The 22,554-nt window shown below is 39.0% G+C and overlaps 1 protein-coding gene across 2 annotated transcripts in view; it reads right to left on the bottom strand.

Annotated features, from left to right (window-relative positions):
* TLE1 (TLE family member 1, transcriptional corepressor) overlaps positions 1-22,554 on the bottom strand; it is an 81,853-nt gene that overhangs the window by 39,971 nt on the left and 19,328 nt on the right. The window contains exons 5-7 of one of the 2 annotated variants that reach the window (XM_042033727.1): positions 20,218-20,280; positions 19,219-19,323; positions 42-246 (exon numbers count right to left, since the gene is read on the bottom strand). In XM_042033727.1, coding sequence (XP_041889661.1) covers positions 42-246; positions 19,219-19,323; positions 20,218-20,280 — 373 coding nt within the window. The remainder of the gene's footprint in view (positions 1-41; positions 247-19,218; positions 19,324-20,217; positions 20,281-22,554) is intronic. The other variant, XM_042033728.1, reaches the window with a different exon arrangement.

The following is a 22,554-nucleotide window of genomic DNA, read 5'->3' as shown; positions in this document are numbered from 1 at the left end:
AAATTTGACAATGTCCTAATCAGGCCTGCCATGCCTCTCACCTCTGTGGTGGTCTGCATCATGATGTTTCTTGTCATCTTTTATTGCCAAGTGAGACTGCCCACCCAAAGCACTAGAGAGGGCAAGAAGGCCAGCACTGCTTCCAAGTGGAGGGATTCCTGGAGGCTGAAGTCCTGACGGATGCGGCGTTAGAGGCACTGGAGGTCCATGGCCATGGGAGAGATGCTGAGCCTGCAACTGCTGCTGCTGCTCCCAGCGGTATCATCATCCCCAGAAGAAAAACGTATAGCACACAGTTTGGGAAGGATAAGGTAGAAGTTTGGTTAATTATTGAGAATCAATAGTGGATTTTGATATTTATTTGTTTCCTCTTCATCTAGCCTCTCCCCTTTAACCCACCACGCTATATACACTGCGTTATATCATGCTGTCTGTGGACAACTCTGCTCACGTCCCATTACCCAAAAAAGGCTAGCTGGATACTTATTTTGCAGCCTGACTAATAAGTTCAACAAGTATAGGTTGTTTTGGGCAGTTACTGCCTACCACAGCATCTCTGGCAACAAAGAACAGCAGCAGAAGACTCAAACACCTTTTTCTTTCTATAGAAAAGCTTATCACTACTCTGGGAAAAAAAAGTTTCAGTGGCAAGATTGATTTAAACTCACATCCCTCTCTTCCCCCAGTTTGGAAACAAGTACATTTCTATTCTGAATATTAAAAAATGTAAAAGATATGCTGAATTTCATATTTAGTAAAGTTTAATTTGCATTTTATTCTAGCTAAGGTTTTTAGGGGAAAGAGGGGGAATTATTAATGATGTAACACCCTGTTTAGGAACCAGCTTTGAGCTTAAAATCCAGGTATTCCAGATAGCATGGAATTCTCTATTAATGAATACCTTCCCCTGTTTTAAAAGGAGCTTGCAAGATCAAAATCATAGACATACAACCCTGTAACCAATGTGCTAAAATAACCTGTAAACAATTTTAGAAACAGAGTTTTTACAATAGAATGTCTTCCCCACAGTTTAAATTTTAAGATATTTTCTAGTTAAAACTTTCATGGTTTTATTAATGTTTACCAAGTTCAGCTATCCATTTAATTTGTTCAAAATGCTCAGCACAGGTTTTTTTTTTTAGAAAATGAAGCTTCAAAACCATCTTTAGCTTAGTCATAGCTCCCATAATCTGCTCAAGTTTAACAGATTTTCTTCTGCTCTCTCCTGCTTCCTTGTGTCTGGGCATATGAATAGAAGACAGAACAATCCTCTCCACCTTGGCCACTCTCCACTATCCCTCTGCTCAAGGCAGATACAGCTACAGTACGATCCAATTCATGGGATCGAAAAGGAGACAGATAAACACGTCTGAACAGGATGAACTCAAGTTTGACCAGGTGAATGTTAGTAGTCCTGTAAGAGCAAGTAAAATTGTTACAGTACTGCTGGCAGCTACTGAAATAATACCTAGACTGCAGCTTACAATATTTCACCCATTATTCCAAAAAAAGCCTCAACTCAAAATAATGCAGAAATATTTTATGTGTTTCCACAGGTGTGAAGACTTTTCAAGACAAACTGTCAGCAATACCTGTATAACATCTACTGGCATATAAATGAATTTATTTATTACTATTTATATATATAACTACTGCACTCCTACACTTTTACTTCTCCTAACCCCATCCCAAAACATGCCTTGAGCTGTTTATAAAATTATGCAGACACAGGGGCTGACATTTAAGAACTCTAGACTGGACTTGATAATTTTTCACTTTCCTGCTGTCCCAACTCTCATGCAGCATTTACTTACTTTGATATACAGGAAAATCTTTAAATTTACCACAATCCATTTAGTCAGTTTTTTAAAGCCACACATTTACCAAATCTCTCACACCATGTATCAGGAATTTATTTTCAAATGCCGCATAAACAGCCTTGCTAGTCTAAACTTCAATACATACATCTGATCACCACCCTCTTTAGTATGTTTAGAAAGCAAGGTAGAAGTGAGGTACTTCTTAGTCTTCTCATTCAATGTGTTTACAACAACACAAAAGGTAACACTTTGAAGGAAGCATTAAGAATCATTTTTATTTTAAGTAGTTAACACAATAGACCACTTTCTAAAATATCAATCAGTTATTGCTAGTGAAGCTTCACTTAACTGAAGAACTATCAGTAAGAAGCACTGTAAATTCTGACAGGATTGCAGGGGTTTGGTTTGTTTTTTTGGATCCAGTCTCTAAAGAACAAGAAGACATCCCTCTTCTCCCAGACTTTAACAATACTTAGTAGTTTCTAGCACATTTCCTCAAAACAGGAGATAACCTGATATTTTGGCAGCCTCTCTCAGAGATGGTAATTTAGCCACCTCCTTCCTCATTGACCACTTCAGCCAGGTCAGTCATCTGCACCCTAGCTCTGAGACAGCATGAATCAGCAGTGCTGTGCAGCATTGTTGGCATTGGTCTTACTTGTCCCCAGCTGCACTATCACCCTGCATTACCTAGTTTTGGTGTGCAACTGCCTAAGTGCATTTACTCCTTCCAAACCAGTTTGGAAAAAAAGTGATTTACTCCTTCCAAAGCAGTTTCACAGAGAAAAGCCTCCTCCCTTCTCCAACAGTAAGCTCAAATTAGCTTCTTTTGCAGTGTGACCATGGGAAGGTCAAAACAAGGAAGAGGAGTTAAACTGTTCCCATTCTTGTCTCTACTCTTCAGCAAGTGTATGAAGGTAACCCTTATTCATCTCTCTTCTGCTTGGTTTAATTAGCAAACAAATTAATCTACTTGATTTCAGGAAGCATAGGTTAACGTTTTAAGAAATGTTAAGAGCACGTTACCTACCATTTCCCTGGCTCTGGTTGTAGCCTACACACCATGCATTTTGAAAGTCTGAGAAAGGAGGAACAGATTAATGCTCTATAAAAGGTTCTGAAGCTGAGAGTGGGAGGGTTGTGTCCTGTGTTCTCTGGTGGTATTGCACATGGATAGTGGGGAGAAATGGGCAAGGTGTGCTATGAGAGCTGAAAGTGCATTGCAAAGCTGCTCTGCACCTCTCTGTAGATTTGCAAATGGCTACTAAGGGGCATGGTACACAAAGATCCATAAATTTGTCTCAAACCGGGACAATGGCACTATATGAAACTGACTTAAGACTGAAATCCTGATCATGATCTTTTAAGCCACCCAAGTCATACCATGATTTCATGTTTATTATCTGAAGTTCACTGCTGTTTAGGACTTCAGCATACTTATTTATTGCTTATATAAGATTTATTCATAATAGGTTTAAAGTTCTCCCTAAGAGATGAGGAATCACCCACAAAGATGATCCTTTCCGGAAGTTCATATTATTTTTATTTAAAAAACTTTGATTTTTAAAAGCACATTGTATTATCTTTGTAGAAGGGATAAAAAGAATATGTGCTGCACACAAAGTAAGAAATGAAAGACCAGGGAGAGGGATAACAGCAATGTTTACCAGATGCATTTATTAACTAAACATTTGCCATAGTAGATCCTACAAACAATTATGTTATGCATATAATCACTTTCCCATCACTTCAAAGACACTAATGCCTGCTCTGTAACCTTTTAAGAGCTTAGCAGCAGTGAGATATAAAATGGAGTAGGTTGGCAGCAGTATCATGGTCTACTAGGCATGTTCATTAGCAGTTAATTAAAAACTAGACATCTGCCACAAGAAATGTGCTCAAAAAAGGATGAGTAACAGGTCCGTTTTAGTACCAATTATTATCTTTACTTGCAGAGCAAAGGCTGTGTCCACTTTCAGAGGAAAGTGGGAAGGTAGAGAAGAGTGCAATGATGCATACTTAAGTGACTGCACCAAGATAATTAGCTGCAGCAGTGATTTTAAAAACATTGGTAGTTCACCCACCATTTTGTTGCAAACCCAGAAGTTCTTCCTATTTGCAATGGGAGAAAAGGAATTACAAACCCATATTACTGTACTGTTTAGATGTAGGTTTTATTGCCTCAGATTTTTATTTCCCAGCACCTCCATAACCAAACCATAAAGTCCCAAAACTCAGCATACAAAAAACAGCATTTGTGTCTCTGAGCGAGCACTCCCTAACAATTTTAAAGGTAGTACAGCTTTTTACCTCCCACATTTTAGGTAAAGTCCAGCTATAAAGAGATCTTTAATCAGGACTTAAAATGTGGAATTATATTTTTAATCTCTGACAAAGACTTCCAGAGACAGTTAGTATGTCTTTGTGAAATAGAGTTCCTATAATTAAAACGTGACAGGTCTCCTTTAGGCTTCTTGCTCATAAAGATAGAACACAAGCTCCTACAATCCCACTCCTCACCTTTAAGCAGCTCTGTTGAAGTCTCAAACACCATATTTTAATTAAACACTTTTTAAACTTAAATATCTGTTTTTAAATTCCTATCATTAAACAGAGCATTCTTCTGTTCTTAAACAGAACAGATGTCTGATGTACTCTTCTGTATCTCTTGAAAAGCACTGAATTAAAAATTCAGATGTGATTGTAAATGAACAGTGGAAAAAAGGTTATGCCTAGTCCCAAACTGCAATAACTGTCTTCTCTTGTGCTCTTCTAAATAAACACTTGAAAAATAAACACAGAAAAAAAATTCGAAAATCTTATCAGCACTAGCATCAGTAATACTATCAACAGATACCCCCAAGCTCCATAGAGGTGTTCTGAAAAATATCTGGAAAATACATAAGTCATTTAGAGACCTAAAAAGACACTATGTCATATCAACTTTTGTAAAACAGAAGAAATGTGATTTTATTCAACTCAAGCAGGCAGAAAGACGTGAGAGAAAAACATGTATTACTGAGTTCAGTTTCATTATCATATTCACTTCCTTTCCAAAGGGACATCTTCCGGTTTTTCATGTGCTTCCTTGAATTTCATAAGGAAGTGAGAACCTGCATCAAATGTCTGTGGCCAACAAACACAAGAGAGCCACTGTCTGAGCACATACAGGTAGTTGATCAAGGAATAACCTTTTCCCTCACTGTTTAGAAATACTCTTAAAACCAATATTGCAAATATAACCTTTCAAAAAAGGAAGTAACTCAAGACTATACTCTTGTCACATCCAGTTTTTCCCCTCATCCTAAAAAAACCCTGCATGCACAACCTACAGTACCAGCAGTCAAATCTGGCAGGAGGAAACTCATTAGACGGTCTAAGCCATTAATTAATACTTGCATTTAAATTTCTGTAAGTACTTTCCAAAGAGTATTTCAGCTATATGGGAGGACATATTGCAGGACAACAATCAATCTCTCAGAAGATTATATTCACATTCTTCTGAAAAAGTGACTGTATCCATGGACATGGGAAGAGTAACAGATACTATCTATTTAAGACTTCTGGAATGTCTTTGATATGGTCCCCCACAAAATTCTTGCCACTCAAAGAAATAGGGCATTGAGGGATGGATTATTACATGGATGAGGAACTTGCTGGATGACTGCATCTGAAGAGTCAATGAAACTCAACCCAAAGAATCAATGGCTTCACACTTCTGTGGAAACCAATAACTAGTGGTGCCCCTCAGGAGTCCAAAATGCAACTAACACTACTCAACATCTTCATCAATGACACAGGTAATGGGACTGACTGCAACCTCTGCAAGTCTGCAGATGACACCAAGCTTTGCAGTGCAACTGATTCGTTTAAGGGAATTGGTCACATCGAGATGGACTTTGACAGCCTGAGAAGTGGGCCCATGTGAAACACATGAAGTTCAACAAGGCCAAATGCAATGTCTGGCACCTGAGCTGCGGCAATTCCTAGACTGGGGGACAAAGGGTTTGGGAATGGCCCCGCTAAAAATTCAGGACTGGGAGGTGCTAGAAGATAAATCATTGGATCATTGCATCTGCAGCCCAGAACGCCAACTGTGTCCTGGGCTGCATCAAAAGAATTTGGCCAGCAGGTCAAAGGAATTGATTCTGTCCCTCTTCTTCCCTCTACACCATGAGATGCCTACTGGGGTACCATGCCCTGCTCTGGGGTTCACAGTGCAAGAAGGACATTAACCTGCTAGAGCAGGTTCAGAGAAGGCCCACAAAAATGATCTCAGAGGGCTGGAACACCTTGCCTAAGAAAAAAAGACAAAGATGGGGTTGCTCACCCTGAAGGCTCCAGGGACACCTTACTGTGATCTTTATATACAATGTGGGTCTGTAAAAAACTGGAAAGAGACTTTTTACCAGGGCTTGTAGCTACAGAACAAGAGGTTGTGGTTTTACACTGAAAGATGGAGTTTAGATTGGACATAATGACAAAACTTTTTATGGTTGGGGGGGGTGAGACACTGGATGCCCCATCCCTGGAAGTGTTCCAAGTTAGGCTGGACAGGATTTTGAGCAGCCTGGTCTAGTGGAAGGTGTCCCTACCCATGGCAGAGGGTTTAGGCTTGATCTTTGAAGGTTTCTTCCAAGACAAACCTTTCTATCAGAGGTGAACAGATTTATTTATGAAATACCAAATATGCACTGCTTACTGCTTCATTTCCCAATTTCGCATTGGCAGCAGCTGTCATGTTTCCTTCTCAGTGCTTCTAGATGTTTCTTTTTCCTTGATAATATCACCACACAAAATGTATTGATAGTCCCCACAAGACACTTCCTTTTGACCTATTTCAACCCTAATCTTCAGTACCACTGCAGCAATTTACAAAACTAAGGTCCAAGTTTGCCTTCTTTCACTGACACTAGACAACTGAGAAGAGTGGCTGATACACCAGACAGCTGTGTTAACATTCAAAGAGAGCTCAACAGGCTGGAAAAATGGACTCACAGGAATCTCATGAAGTTCAACAAGGGCAAGTGCAATATCTTACACCAGGAGAAACAATCCCATAGACAGATAAATGTTGGGGTCCATATAGCTAGAAAACAGCTTTGCAGAAAAGGTCCTTCTGTATCAAGTTGTGCATGAGCCAGCAGCAATGTTCCCTTGTGGAAAAGCAGGTGAATGCATCCTGGGCTGCATTAGACAAAGTATTACCAGCAGGTCTAGAGAGGGGATCCTTCTCTGCTTATCACTGTTGAAACTACAGCTGGATTGCTATGTCCTGTTCTGGATTTCACCTTTCAAGAGACATGGACAAAATGGAGAGCATCCAACAATATGCCTAGAGATGGCTAAATAGTCCCAGGTCTCTCAGCTCCTCCTCATATGACATAGCCCAGTCCCTTATCTTTGCAACCCATCACTGCACAAGAGGCAATGGGTACACACTGAAACATAGGAGTTTCATCCTGAACATTAGGAGAGATTCATTTTTGACCGAGCCCCTTGCACAGGCAAAGCCTAGGGAGCTTTGGAGTTTCCATCCTTGAACACAAAAGCCGTATGGACACAGTCCTGCATAACTGGATCTAGGTAGTTTGTTTGAGCAGGGACAAGTAGATCAGATGAGCTCCAGTGGTCCCTTTCAACCTTACCACTTCCATGATTCTTGGACTGCAGAATCACAGAATGCCTGAGGCTTCAAGGAACCACAGGGGCACATCTGGTCCAACCTCCCTGCTCAAGCCAGGTCATCCCAGAGCACATGGCACAGGATTGTGTCCAGACATTTCTTGAATATCGCCAGTGAGGGAGACTCCACAACCTCTCTGGACAATGTGTTCCAGTGCTGAGTCACTCACAATAGTGAAGAAGTTCTTCTTCATATTAAAATGGAACCTCCTATACATCCGTTTGTGCCCATTGCCTCTTGTCCTATTGCTCGGCACCACTGAACAGAGCCTGGATCCATCCTCTTGACACCCTCCCTTTAGATACTGATAAACATTGATGAGGACCCCTCTCAGTCATCTCTTCTCGAGGCTGAACAGGCCCAAGTCTGTAAGCCTTTCCTCATAAGCGAGATGCTCCAGTTCCTTAATCATCTTTGTAGGCTAGTGACAGGCCCGCCAATAGACTCTGTGCCAATTCTTACTGCATACTGTTGTCTCCATATTTAAACAAGTTTTGGAAAAATGAGTCTGGTACTATATAATTTCTTAATTCCTTTGAAATATCTGTTTATTTTGGTCAGTTTGGTTTCCTTGCTTCCTCATCTTCTAAATCCTGTCAGAAAGAAAGCCACACTATACCACAGTAAACAAACTTTGAAGTGCCCACCACAGCATGTCTAGCTAATGAGCCAAGCATGTGGGTTTGTAGAAGTTGTTTGAAAACTATCCTTATGTGCACAAGCCACAGTGCCTAACGAGGGAAGAGAATGTCCCTTCAGAAACAAAGTGTCTTCAGCAAGTCTCTTCCATCTATAAACCACATGAAATGTCATTGTCCTACAGAAATTTAAGTCCATAAAAGGACAACATTGTCAAAAGCTATTCAAAGCTGTATATTTCACACATACAGAAGTTGTGTGGCAGTGGCATGATTATTTAAAGGCCCAACTGTCTCATGGGTAAACTCCTGTTCCTTTCTCATGCTTTATTAACTAAGATGTATAGGGTAGCGTCCTGGGGTCTTCACACTGATTTTCCACTCCCACAAAAAAAGCAAACAAAATCCCACAATTTTACGGGGAAGGGAATTTATGTCAGAAAGCAAATATCCAAGTCAGAAAGAAGATATAAGTTAAATAAATTTTGTTATATTTCTGAACAAAAAGCTCCTCAAAGTTTTTTCCCATTTCCTATTCTTGCTTGTTCAGACAACACAAACCACACTAACAAGTATCAATTGCATAATAACTTCTTTTAAGCAGTAAAGGGTTGCATAAGTTGCCTCTCATAAAACAGAAAACTGATGCTATACTGGGATAAAGGCAGCTTGCCACACACATTCCCCAAACAGTCCTTTTTTCACAAATTAATTTCAGCTCTAAGGTAACTGAAATAAGGCAGAGAAGTTTTATTTCAGTGCTCCGCTGATACAGTGATTTTAAGTACACTACACCCTTGTGTCACTTTAACTATGAAAAGAAAATAAATCAGATACAGGAGACCCAGCAACATGCTCAAAGTAATCCATGATGCTACTTCAAAACAACACGAAGCCTAGTTGGAAGCCTGTCACTAACGGTGTACTCAAAGGTTCAAAATAAGTATTGTTTAACTTTTTCGTCAGTGACTCGGACAAAGGGACAGGTGCCTCCTCAGCAGGCTGCTGATGGCACAAAGCTGGGAGCAGTGGCCAGCACCCCAGAGTGCAGCCATTGAGAAAGGCCTTGACAGGGTGGAGAGATGGGCAGAGTCCTGTCTGAAATCCAACAAAGGCAAATGCAGGGTCCTGCACTGTGGAGAAATAACCCCAGGCACCAGCACAGGCTGGGGTCTGATCTGCTGGGAAGCAGCTCTGTTGAGAAGGACCTGGGGGTCCTGGTGCACAACAAGCTGTCCATGAGCCAGCAGTGTGCCCTGGGGGCCAAGAAGGCCAATGCGGTACTGGGGTGCATTAGGAAAAGCATTGACAGCAGGTCAGGGGAGGTGATCCTGTCCCTCTACTCAGCCCTAGTGAAGCCTTCACCTAGTGAAATTATTAAGGCGATTTTGGAAATGGAGCACCTGTGGTATGAGGAAAGACTGAGAGAGCTGGGCCTGTTCAGTCTCAAGAAGAGATTACAGAGGGGACCTGATCAATGTCTGTGAGTATTTGAAGGGTGGGTGTCAAGAGGATGAACCCGGGCTCTGCTCGGTGGTGCTGAGCAATAGGACAAGAGGCAATGGGCAGAAACTGATGTACAGGAAGTTCCACCTGAACATGAGGAAGAACTTCTTTACTGTGTGGGTGATCAAGCATTGGCATGGGTCATCCAGAAAGATTTTGGAATCTCCCTCAAGGGAGATATTCAAGAACCATCTGGACACAATCCTGTGCCATGTACTCTGGGATGACCTGGGTTGAGCAGGGAGGTTGGACCAGATGTCCCCAGCGGTCCCTTCCAACCTTATCCATTCTTTGATTCTGATACATGTATTTTTTGGCTTGTATTCTAAAATACTTTATATTTTTATGAGAAATTTTAAGTTTTTTCAATGAGAAGAGAACAAAAAGGTCTTCCAACACAGAAGGGCTTGGGCTGCTGTTAATTACATGGCCAATACCAGTACTTTTGCTGAATCACAAGATCACATTTTAAAATTTTAATACTGTAGTTACCTTTACACCTACAGAACTGAGAAACAGGTCCTTAACGCTTCCCAATATGATTCAAAAAGCATTTAAAAATTAATATTCAAGGGTAGGTTATTAACCAACCATTAATTAGTTTCTACATTACCACTATACATTGCGAGGGAGAAAGGACTCTTATCTTTCCCTTAGCATGAATCTGAGCAGCAACTCTTATCTTTGCTGCACCTCCCTGTCTTTCCATAAACAGCTAGGTTTCACTGCCTTTCCTTTTGGCATCTTCGAGGGCAAGCCCAGGCACCAGAATTAGAAAGATAAGAGATAATGCACTTCAGATCACTTTTGTAAACAGTAAATGAGAAATGTGGGTGACCCCACCCAAATGATTTGCCACCGCACCCAGTGAATAAGCCCATCAGCTGTTTTTCCACTAAAGTGATCAGCAATTAACTATTTAACAAACTTTTAGCGATAATTCTTAAATGGCAGGATTTCTAACACCCTATTAACATAGAGGGTATAATTATATGGCACTGCCAGCACGACTCGTGTTTTCACTGGAGTAGGTCTGCACTAGCAACCTCTCTATGCTGTGGATCATCCTACCCCATGCAGACAGAGCCCTGCAGCGAGGATGTGGGGCATCACCAGCAGATGGAATTCTTCTAGTTCAGTGACATCTTCTCCCCAAGATGCATTAACACTCCGCTGGTATAGCTGCACTCACACAAAGGCTTTTGCCGATAGAAAAGGGTTTTCTTCCTTCCTCTGTGCTTTTATGCACTGCAAGTCAACCTAAAACTCCATAGTTGTACCACGTGCAGACCCACTGAAGCATGAGCAGAGCTTGTATCAGCAGCTATAATGGCAACACAATAAGCAGCCCACAAACTAAAGAAGCCCTTTTGCTAGTATAACCTTTTATGTATGTACAAACACACCACATTTTATATGATACATACACAATATTTTACATCTTAACATATCACTAATACATTGTTACATATGACATATACTATATATTTTACATACTGTTCTGTATATGTTACATATATATTGACTGTTTATACTTCTATGTAAAAATATAGATCTTTGGTGTGTTTGTATATACAGTTATTCTTCTAAAAATGAATATTCCAGGACTGGCTTAAGAACAGTTCCTGTCTCAAATACTTCATAGCGAAAAACCCAAAATTAAATAGAAATGAATCAGAAGACCATGCTTTTAAGGGCCCTTATAATAATTATGTTATTTGCCTTGCTATTTAACTTAGATAAAATTACATTGGTTTTTTCTTTTCTTAGGCTAAATTCTGAAGAAATAAGGGATAAACAGCAAAGCTAAAGGCAAACAGGAGAAGAAGACTGCACCAATGGAGGAGCCAGACAAGCCTTTGTAACAAACAGATGCCACAGGACAGGAGGCGTAGAGGCAGTTGCCACAGAAAAAATGATCCTTGCTCGGGAAAACATGTCTCCACCAAAGGACTTCCCAGACTCTAAACGAAAGTAACAAATTCAGAACCACAGTCTAAAAGTCACAGAAGATGACCTTATCTCCTGGTCCAGGCAAGACAAAGGCTGGCTTTCTGAAACCATTTGCATTCCTCTATCACTGTCAGTCTAAGTCAGTTGAAGAACAAAGCTTTTCTTTAATTTTAGACAAGTACATATTGCCTTCCCTGAAGACTCAGATGCAAGCCTGAAGTCTCTAGAATGAAGCTGTCAGTGCACACTGCTTCTGGTCTGCAGAAACTGCCAGCACATTTCATTTCTGCGGCAACCATAAATTCCTGCTATTACTCACCTTCTAACCTCAAATCTGTGTATTTGCCTTTTTAGCTACTGTTAGCATACCACCACCATCCAACAACACTTCAAAAGCATGCTCCTGCTGCACAGCTGCCAAAAACAACTAGTTCAAGCATGCACCAATTTGGAAATGACTTACAGATATTACTCCAGAGGGTTTTATTACTGATGTATGATTATCTAAAAAAGTATTTCTTTTCCTTCCAGGCTCTCTTAATCTCCAGAAATTTAACTCTTGCCGAACATGACAGAAATGATTAAGTAGCAAAGCTTTTTGGTAAATTAAAATGCAGAAGTTAAATAGAGGATTTGAAATTATACTCAACACCCTTTTGTCCCATCAACTACTAACTATAAAAACATTTCAGAGACATCAAAAAAAGAAAAATATGACAGTTATAAGAAAAGCATTACACCAATCTTTATTTACTGTTCCAAGCCAAGACCAGACTCTTGTATGTTTTGTCTACATTCCGTAACGACTTTGACACACCAAACAACAATCATTTCTGAACATGCACTTAAGCACTTTTGCTAATTCGTGCTTTTACTTCCTCACTATTGCTGCTTGTAAGTATTCGATTTGCAGAGCCAGTTAGCCAGCAACATTATAAACAGTACTAGATACTGTTTCAGGTAGCTCTGCATTACTTCCAGGCAATTAACTATTATACAAGATAGCAACCTTGGTAGTTCAGCAAGTACTCTAATAAGTTCAAAAAGAATGCAGTAGATAGATAACAGAAATTCTGCAATTGAAACAAACTCTTATGCATCTTGAAGAGTTACAGCAAAATGCTGTGAAAACTGTGTCTTTGTTCTGCCTTTACTATTTCCTAAAGTTACCCTAACTGCCTCTGCTAGCCTCTCTCTATGCAAGAAAAAGGAAAGCAAGCTTCTTGTCTTGTTCTCCCACACACTCCCTATCTCAACAGTCTGTCATGCTCTTCACCCATGATAAACACAGCAAGCAGGCTGCTGTTTTCTTGCACATTTCCAATATTTAATATTTACAGCACTTGTGTCCCCCTGTACCTTCTTCCACCTGCATCTTCCTCTGCACGGTCCTACTCTCAGTGACTCCATCATTGACATTGGCACCTAGTTCAAGGTGTATTTTGCCTGTGCAGTCCACATCACTCCCATCCATGCAGTGGCTACTATTTCTCCTCAGATTATCAGTGTTTCCTTCTCAAAATCCATATGGCTCATTCTCTGCACCGCTTTTACTGCAAAGCAGGCCAACTTAGAGCTCTACATCATTCAACATGCTAACTCCCAACAACTTTCTCTACTCCTACCCACGCTGGGATGGGCCAACTCCGTGAACATAACCATCCTTCACCCCTACTCCACTAACTTCTTTGCATTTAATTTCTCCTCATATGCAGACCAAGCTGAATTTTTCTTTTGTTTGGACCAACCAATTCACCTCTCCCACCCAACTCCTTCCTCCTCCAAACCTTCCATATTTCCAACTACTTTCCAGACAAGTACTGAAGGTTACATCGTATTTTATCACAGCCTACTGGCTCTTTATCTACTCCAATTCCCTCACATATCTCACTAAATATAAACAGAAAGCTGACATTTGTAAGAGGAAAATTATGTCCATCTCTTCATTTTGTCTCCTTTTACTTAATAACTTTGTTTCTATGAATATTATCCACTTCATCACTATCTTCAAACATGGTAAGCTATTCTGCCTATATACTTGAATCAAGAGAGGTGAATTGAATCACTTTCTAGAGGAAGTAATCCTTTCCTCTAGGATTAAATAACTTACCCTCTGTGCCAATTACATATATGAATACAAACACATACTGCTCCAACCACATTCTGCAAATTCTTGCTTTCAATTGTGGTATTTCAGCATTTTTATCCAACTTCAGTCCCTTACATTCCACCAAAACCATTCTTTCCAAGCCAGTCTAACAGAATCATTTGGAGACAAGTTCACAAAATTAATTAATCAACACTTCAATATCAAATCCTTCTATCTAAGCCTTCCTGAAGCCACATGTTCCACTGAGACTCTTTCGTTCATTATTACCACACGTTTTTCCAAACTTACCATTCACCCCTGCTGCAAAACAAACCAGTTTTGAGCCCTACACCATTCAATATATACATGTCATATCCCCAACATCCACTCAGTAAAAAGGAATCTAGCAAGTGGTACCAATTCACATTTGGTACCTCACACGTTATCTCGTAAGAATCTACCTTCTCTCTGCATTCACAGTTGCAGCTGCATATCCATCAGCTTCCAGCAGTAGTTAACAATATTTCTGTTCAACTGTCATCCTTACACTCCTTCCTGAAAGCTCTTAGGCTTCACAAATTTGCAACTGTATGCTTGGCCTCACCTTTGACTTGTAGTTTAGATATTAGATCTAGATGAGAGCCACCTGAAGTTCTTTTGGTTTTGTTTTTGGGCAAGATCCAAGGTGAAGATTTTTCCATCCACCCCACGTGAAGCCTCGCACAACAAAGGAGGTCTGGCCTGCAATTCAATTCCATTTGACTTTTGGATGCAAATTTGCCCTCTCCAGAATGACTTAATACCTTCTTCTGCAGAAAATTGTCTTGTTTAGATACTACCTTCCTCTGTATTGCTGCTCCAAGATTCTTCATTTCCCCATCAGTCCTACAGAGAGTGTGGGTGTGGGAGTAGGGTGTCAAGAGGAAACCAAGTTTGGTTAACACCATTCTTTCATATTTTACACTTTCTCCCAGATTTTCTCTTTTGAGTAGGTCAAGTTACCAATACACATCAATACCACTTTGTTACTTTTCCTCCAAGCTTAGTAGCACTAACAGTAGAAATCTGACCATTGCTTGGGGGCTGGTATTTCGAGAATACTGATTACCATGCTGACAAATAACTTCCTCCCTTGCTTTCTATTTTAAACTTGTAAACTAAGTCAGAAGCCTTTGTATTCTAAAAGCAGTCACCATGACAGAATCCTAGGATAAAACTAAGGTTTCTATGTATTCTAAAATATGAAGAATTACCCAGGATGTGCTGCACAATAGAGCTCCTACTGCCAGAGTTCAGTAATTTGGACTTGTGGTTAGGGAGTTCATGTTAAAAGTGAGGAGAGTGTCTTGTGTACACTAGATCTCATTTTATTTAATTTAAAAGAACTAGGCAATTTCCCCTCCCTCAGCACATAATGCAGATCATGGCTGAGAAGGATCTAAAGTAATGCTACAGCTGCTTAGCTCTTCCCTTGCACTAAATTCTGCATTCATTTCTGCTCTAGTCTGTATTTCTATTTTATAATGAAATATACAGCCTAGTTATTTATAGGCTTTCTAAGGATTAACTACACACTCATAAGAATAAACCCTCAAGAGGTTAACCTCATCCTCTTAAGCTTCACACACTACAATCCCAGAGATAGCTGGCAACCACAGCCAAGAGAGAAAAAATAATCCCACATTTTGCTAATCCTTTAGCCAATCAACTCATGCAACAGTGGAGAGGCCTCTCAGAGGCCAACAACTCAATCTGTCTCAGGAGCACTGTCAGTCCAAAAGATACATATTTCACAGAATCATTAGCAACACACCTCAAAAGGCAAAATAAGACATACCTGGCTTCTCAGTTGTATGCTAAAATCATGCATCAAAAATACAGTGCTGAAGAAAGTTTCCAGTTTGCTGCTTGTGTTTCTCATTCAGACATTTGCATATTCTACACATAAAACTAGTTTATTGATTAGAAAATAAATCTAATCTTGTATTGTTCACACCTAGACATACCAATTTAACTGTCACTCATACTTCCTAGCATGAACCTGTTATTTTCTAGACATATCTCAAGAAAACAACCCCACAAAAAAACAAGCAAACAATGAAACAAAACACAAAAACACCCTCAAACCACCCACAAAGAAGTCAAAACAACCCTTCAAGTTAAACCATAATATTCTACCTAATTCTTTCATACCATGATCTAGATTATTCCTTAACCCCAGAAATGGACACAGCCTGCAGCTGCAGAAATGCCAAGGAGTTAATGGGGGCACTTATCTTTTAGTTAAAGGTTTCTCCTTCGTTCATCATTTATCTAGCAAAATTGCTACTTCATTCCACTCTAATATAATAAATATTAAATGGTGCTATTTTTAAAAAAATTGAAGAGAGATTGTTTAGCCACACTTCTACCCCATGGCTGAAAGTTAAAGCCTTCAAGAACATGTAGGATAAGTGTAAGGCCAGAAGTACGACTATTAATAACCAAACATCATCCAGGGTTTTTTCCTGAAGTAAGAATTTTTAATCAACACAGGGGATTAGCACTGCTTGCAAGCTCACTGAGGCCAACTATATTACTTTTTTTTTTAAAAAGTGTCAATTTATTCATTCTGTTTTGTATGTGCTATACACCTATTCCAAAGCCTGGCTTTTGATTTTGTAGGCAAATTCTCTGAAAAATCCCAGTCCTTTGAGACTGTAAGTCTCTATCCTCATAGTCCGTTCTCTAATAGGCTTCCCTCTTTTCAACTGGAAATAAAAAGTATAAAATAAATATAGTTGAAAATCATTTTGTATTTCAAAACATTATTCCCAGTAATTAAAAAAGTCTTTGTACCCTTCCAGAATTCACACATCGTGCAGGAGTAACAGGAATTGCTCTAGCTGAAGGAAGCCAATTGGGAAACTCTTAAATCATCTGGTGCCAGGAAACAATGACCCTTAAGGACAGAAAGCAAGGGGAGGAAAAAAGGCAAATCCTGGCAAAAATGCAGAATTTTATGCAGTCAAGAGAAACCAGGCAAGTTAATACCAGCTAGGAAAACGAAATTTCCCTCCTATCCTCAAGATTTATACATGTATTTTAGGTAGTGTGACACCAGAAGCCACTCGATTGCATCTTCTACTGTTACAGACTGGTCCAGCAGATTTGCACTCTGAAAAGAAGTTTGATGATCTTTCATGCTCATAATAGGTGTCTAAACCGTTAAATTACTATATCTTTTCTTATCTTGAAAGACACTGCACTTTAGCAGCATGGCCCTTCCATTGTTCTTTACACTAAGTCGGGTCCCTGAACAATACTGACAGCTGCTATCAAACTGTGCCGTGCTCACCCTCAGTGCAGCTGCCGCTTGTAGGAACAGACAGGCTTCTGATGTGTCCTCCCCTCTGGGGAAAGGGCTTGACACCCTGAGTGCTCAGTGAGGGGGAGCAAAGGTCCACTGAATTGTCAGCCTGATTTTATGCTATTCAGATTTTCCAGGACATACACCGTCCCTTTCAAACAAAACCAAGCATATGTCAGAGCATGAAACTCATTGTGTGGCACAAGGTAACTATTGATTAATAAGACTGTAAAAGATCACTGGGACATACATCTAATTTTGGCATTATGTAAGTGCATGCATCTACATGATCAAATAAATTTTGTGCCCAGCATGTTAATTTCCTCACTCACAGCTTTGGATTTGTATGGCATCATTCAGAAGTCTTTCATAAGACACAGGAAAGTATTTCTTCAGGTGACTTTAGGGTAATTAGAAAGCAAAAATGGTAGAGGCTGCTATTCCTGCTTCCGAAGAGCTTCCCTTCCCCACCCCCCCACCAAAAAAACATTCCAGAAGTTCTTAATGGCATGTGGTACTTCTAGATCCTATGGCTTTTAAAAGACTGTATTGTGCAGACTTTAAAAAGAATTAGATTACATGCTTGAGATAGCAAAATTTGGTTTGTCTAAGTAGCACTATTTTAAGGCAAGAAAGAATATTTAAAAATATATTTTAATATGTTTCCTTTTACTGCTTAAACTCTTCTTTAAAATTTTTTCTTAATGAAGGGTTTTCCATTCCATTTTCATCCTTAAGAAGCAATTTGTTTTAAAAAAATGCAAGAAAGTACAGTTCTCTAATCTTTGCTAATCGAATACCACAAATGTACATGTTGTGTATTTCAAAGATCAAGTCAGGTATTCATAAACGAACTCATTACACAAGCAAAGCATAGAGGAGATTCTGACAAATACAGACGTAATTGTGTGGGTTTCTAAGATGTGATTAGCAAATCAACTAAGTAACAGTCAAAATTTGATACGAAGGAAAAACAGCACAGATTTGAAGGGGGGGTATGTTTATGCAAAGCTAATCTGTCAAGTGTAATAAAGCAGCTTGAATAAAATTTAAGCTGAAAATCCACTGAAGCTCCCCATTTCAGGGAGGAAAAGCTATTAAAAGGAAATGAAGGTCACCCTCCCAGTTTATTTCACCTAATTGACTGCCAATAGCTTACCACAGGCAAACCGACTGCAGATCTGCAATTGAGAAACTGATGAAAGGAGCATTTTCAAGCTGAGGCTCATTCTTTTAATCCTCCCTCACTCCTATTTTTTTTTTTTCCATCTCCAGTTGGGATGTAATTTTAAGCACAGATGGATTAACTGGTTCCATTGTCTGTAGACGTCATTGGACTATGGCACTGTTAATCCGTACAGCAGCATGTCTAATTATCATTACAAAGTGTCTGAGGGAACTATAAAGACCAGCAGGGCATCTTCTCACAAGCAATTAACATAAATTGATAAATGAGTAATTTGAATCCGCTCAAGGCACTCACATATGAATAAAATCAGAAAGGACAGGTTCTTGTTTCGGCTACTTCTTTCACTTAGTCGGAAGGGCAGAAAACATGAGAAATATTCCAGACTTAGTGGCGGGGGAAATGAACTCATACAGTGGAAGGAATGTATGGTTCAAAAAGTTCATTAATACAAAGCAAATGACTTGTGATTGACAACCAGTCACAAGCAAGTAGTATTAACTTTTTTAGCATATTTAAAAGCACATTCTTGGTGAAAGGCTATTAGAACACTGTGTCAGACAATTAATACTACTTCAAAAGCAAGTGAAGTTTCTATTCAGTAGCTTGCTAATTTAAAATTCATGAAAGATTCACAAGAAAGGGAAAGAAAGAAGAATGAATAGTTGTATAAGCTCCAAGAACTCAAGTGTCACAAAAAGCATGAGGAAAAAGTATCTAGCTCAACTGACATACAATCTCCATAAATAAACAAGCAGCTCTCCTAAAATTATAAAATTATATTTCTTGCAGAAAACATTTTGTTATATGCAGCACTGCTGGACAAAATTATGTTCTGACAAAGTAAACTATTACCTTTAGCTCTGCTAAAATCTGTATTAAGCAAAAACACTTCAGCAACACTGGGCATCAAAACAGTGTTAGCTATCAAAACATTAAGTTTATTTTAAAAACAGCAAAGCAGTAAGATATGAAAGCAAGTTATACACACTGTAGGAGGTAGACCTGGAAGGCCACGTACCCCGATGATGGCATTCAATTCAGCCATGGTCACTTGTTTGGCACGTTCTACAGCTTGGGCCACTTGTTGCTGATGCTGTTGAAAGAAGAAGGGGTATAGGGAGGAATTTGGGTTAAAGTATTGACCACACCATATCAAACCAGGATCACAAATACTTGAATAACCAGTTTGTCTGCAGAAGCCCACACTACCCATTGCAAGACATCGCATGCAGGTAAAAGGTAACAATGCCCTATTTTTCAGCTGTTCAAAAGGAAAGAAGAAACCTCAAGGCAGCCAGCTTATCTCTCACCCCACACCACTTCATTATTAGTTTTCTGGCAGATGAATAATAATTTTTAATTGAGTTGACAGGACAATAATGTCAACTTTACATTAGTGTCAATTTTAACGTTTATAGACTCTGTGCCCACATAGCAAAACCGACTGAAATTTCAAATAGGGAAAACTGATTCACTGAAATCAAGAATTACAAATACTCTTGGTAAAAAAATAGTTTGAAAATAACAAGCTTCAAAATGTAACAGCAGCTGCCTACAACATGTTAAAATCACAGTCATTCAGACCAAATGTAGGTTTACAACCTTAAACAGTGTTTTCCATATGAGCTAAATACTCACCTTTGATACAAATTATGTAGAGAACATAAGCATGCTTATTTCACTAGATCTACATTTGACAACTGAATATCTAATAAGCAATCACCCTGATTAGGAATGAAAGCACTTTCGTGTATTGCTACTATTTTACAGACTCCCACTCCCCTCAGGCAATGACTGAGGCTGAGCCATTGTCACTAGTTTGAACTCAGATTTGTTAGATCAAATTAGCAGGGGGTCTGCACACTTCAGCTATAACAGATGTTCCTTACACTTGTGTATTGTGATAAAATTAACATCTTAAAACTAGCTAATTTGCAAACAGAAAAACAACATAATTGCACTTTAACAGCTGAACAGTTTTACTTACTTCCTGAGACAAAAATGGGATGACTTGTGCACAAATTGTATTCAATCTCTTGGCGATTTCTGTCTACAGAGGAAAAGTATTTTGATTAAAAACTGCATTTTAGGGGGTTTGACATATTAACTATATACAGGATTATATTAAGTTCAGACAATGAAGAAAGTAGCAAAAAAATTACCCCTTTTTCATACTACTGCAAACATAAATACTAAATATGTAAGCCCAGACAAGGAAAGAGATTTCGTTAGCTACTCTAGGACATCTGCCATGTCTAAAGCACCTAATCTGTATACACATTTAGGCACAAGTCTGGTCCTTGTATATAGTTCATTAACAAGCAGAGCGTTTTTGAAATCCATTAAGTCCATGATAAAGCCTTTTAAAAGGTAGGTTTATTATTACTGAAATTATCAAGCAGCATAACATGAAGGCAACAGGCGTAGAAGAAAAATGCTTTTTTCATGATCAATTTTATCTGCCTATTAGAAGGTAAAACTAGTTTTACTGTCAGGAATATACCATCGGGAATACAAAAGAAATACTAAAACAGAAGTGAGGAAGAATGGATACAAAGAGCACAGACTTTTAAAATCTATAATGAAAGAGAATTAAAATAATGCACACAAGGAAAAGAAAGATCAGAAAATGTAACGGTCTATAACAGCAAATTTGTGAAACCATGACCAGCAAGAGAACAAAGTTAGGAACCAGTAAAGAACAGAACAATCCTTCGGTGAAATCAACAGAGATTACAGCAGGACAGAGAGCTTGAGTCCCACTTTTCAGCAGCTTTATGTATCTTGTACATCGTATCTCCCATTTTGGCATGTCAGCTTAAACACTGGATTCCTGGTGGGGTAAAGGGATCTTTTTCTCTCATAATTCAGTATTACCTGTGTTCACAGATTTTCAGACCTATACATCTGCCCATAATTCAGAACCACTATTATAATTAACCCTCAGGGTACCTATACAGCTTCCTCAGTTTTCCTTAAAAATAGCTATTTCAGTCACTGTAGCACAGTTGCACAAAACCAAAATCAGCATCCAGTCAAGAACACAGCCTATGACAGCTCCGGTCAATCTCTGTCATACAATTAACCCATAAAGATTTTTTTCTTGGTTAGTTGGGGGGCTTTTTTATATTTTAAGACAGAAGAAACAAGAGGTCACTACTGTGAATCATTAGGCCTTCTATGCAACGTATTAAAACTGAGCAAAGATAAACTCACTTAAATCAGACTAAAACTGTTAACTGTTAAACCAAGTCTTTTCCTCTACCTTCCCATAATTCTGAGGTTTTTTTAAGTAGACATTGTGATATGTTGATCCTTATACATCAGTCACACAATAATTAGGATACAAAATCCACCCTGTAGTTTTATCTTAGCAGACAGGTGATTTGGAATCTAAATATAATTAGCAAGCTTTAACACCTCTTTCCCAATCTCTGACAGACACAGACAAAATACATGATAGCATCTTGGCTTGTAAAATACCTCATCTCTCTGACATGATGCACTCCACCTGACCAAATCTTGATATTTGATACATCCACTCTATAAAGTTTTGCAGAAGCTTCCAAAGAATTCTGGGATGGTTTCTTCCTAAGGATAAGAAGGTTTCCCTTAACTAAGGGCAATGAAGTCACAGTTGCTTTACAGGAAATTTGTACCCCCTGTAACAAGGTGAACATATCTCTATTCTCAACTGAAACAGTTATAATTTCACAGAGTACCACAGTGGTCTTTTCAATTCTGTTTGGGCCACAACCATAAAATATCCATAATTCCATGTTTAGCCTTTAGTACTAGTACTATATACGTAATAGCAAAGTTAATATTTGGAAGTTACCAGCTTAACTGTTACTGGTTATCAGACTTAACTATTACTGGTTATCAGACTTAACTATTACCAAATCTGTTTGTATTTCTCTGTTAAAAGAAAAAAAACCAAACATGTGTACTAAAGGGCACTTTTCCACATACCTAGTACATCTCTCCAGAAAGCAGGGTACATCAGCTGTGGAAAGGTAGTCTGTTACACAGCAATCTGTTTGGCTGATGTTTAGCTAAGATGTTTAGAATTCAAGGAGTTAATTGCTCTAGACCAATGAGATTAACTTTGTTTTTCAGGACAGAAACCAGTATGAATCATAGCAGGTGACAAGAGGGGATAGAGAAAGAGTAGAGTAAGAAACTCACTTGGTGTCTACTGAAAAGTTCTTTGGCCTGTATGGCCTATACAAAAGTCTCCCTATTCTGAGGTAAGTGTCCTTACTGTTGCTATAAGGAAACAAAACACACACCTATTTTCAGTAAGGTCTGTAAAACATGGAAA

Source organism: Corvus kubaryi, unplaced genomic scaffold (assembly GCF_017639235.1).
Source record: "Corvus kubaryi isolate FWS band 111438036 unplaced genomic scaffold, C.kubaryi_AGA036_p1.0 37357, whole genome shotgun sequence".
NCBI classification, from domain to species: Eukaryota; Metazoa; Chordata; class Aves; order Passeriformes; family Corvidae; genus Corvus; species Corvus kubaryi.
The sequence above is the reverse complement of the archived record's forward strand: the minus strand, read 5'-3'. Positions and strand labels throughout refer to the sequence as shown.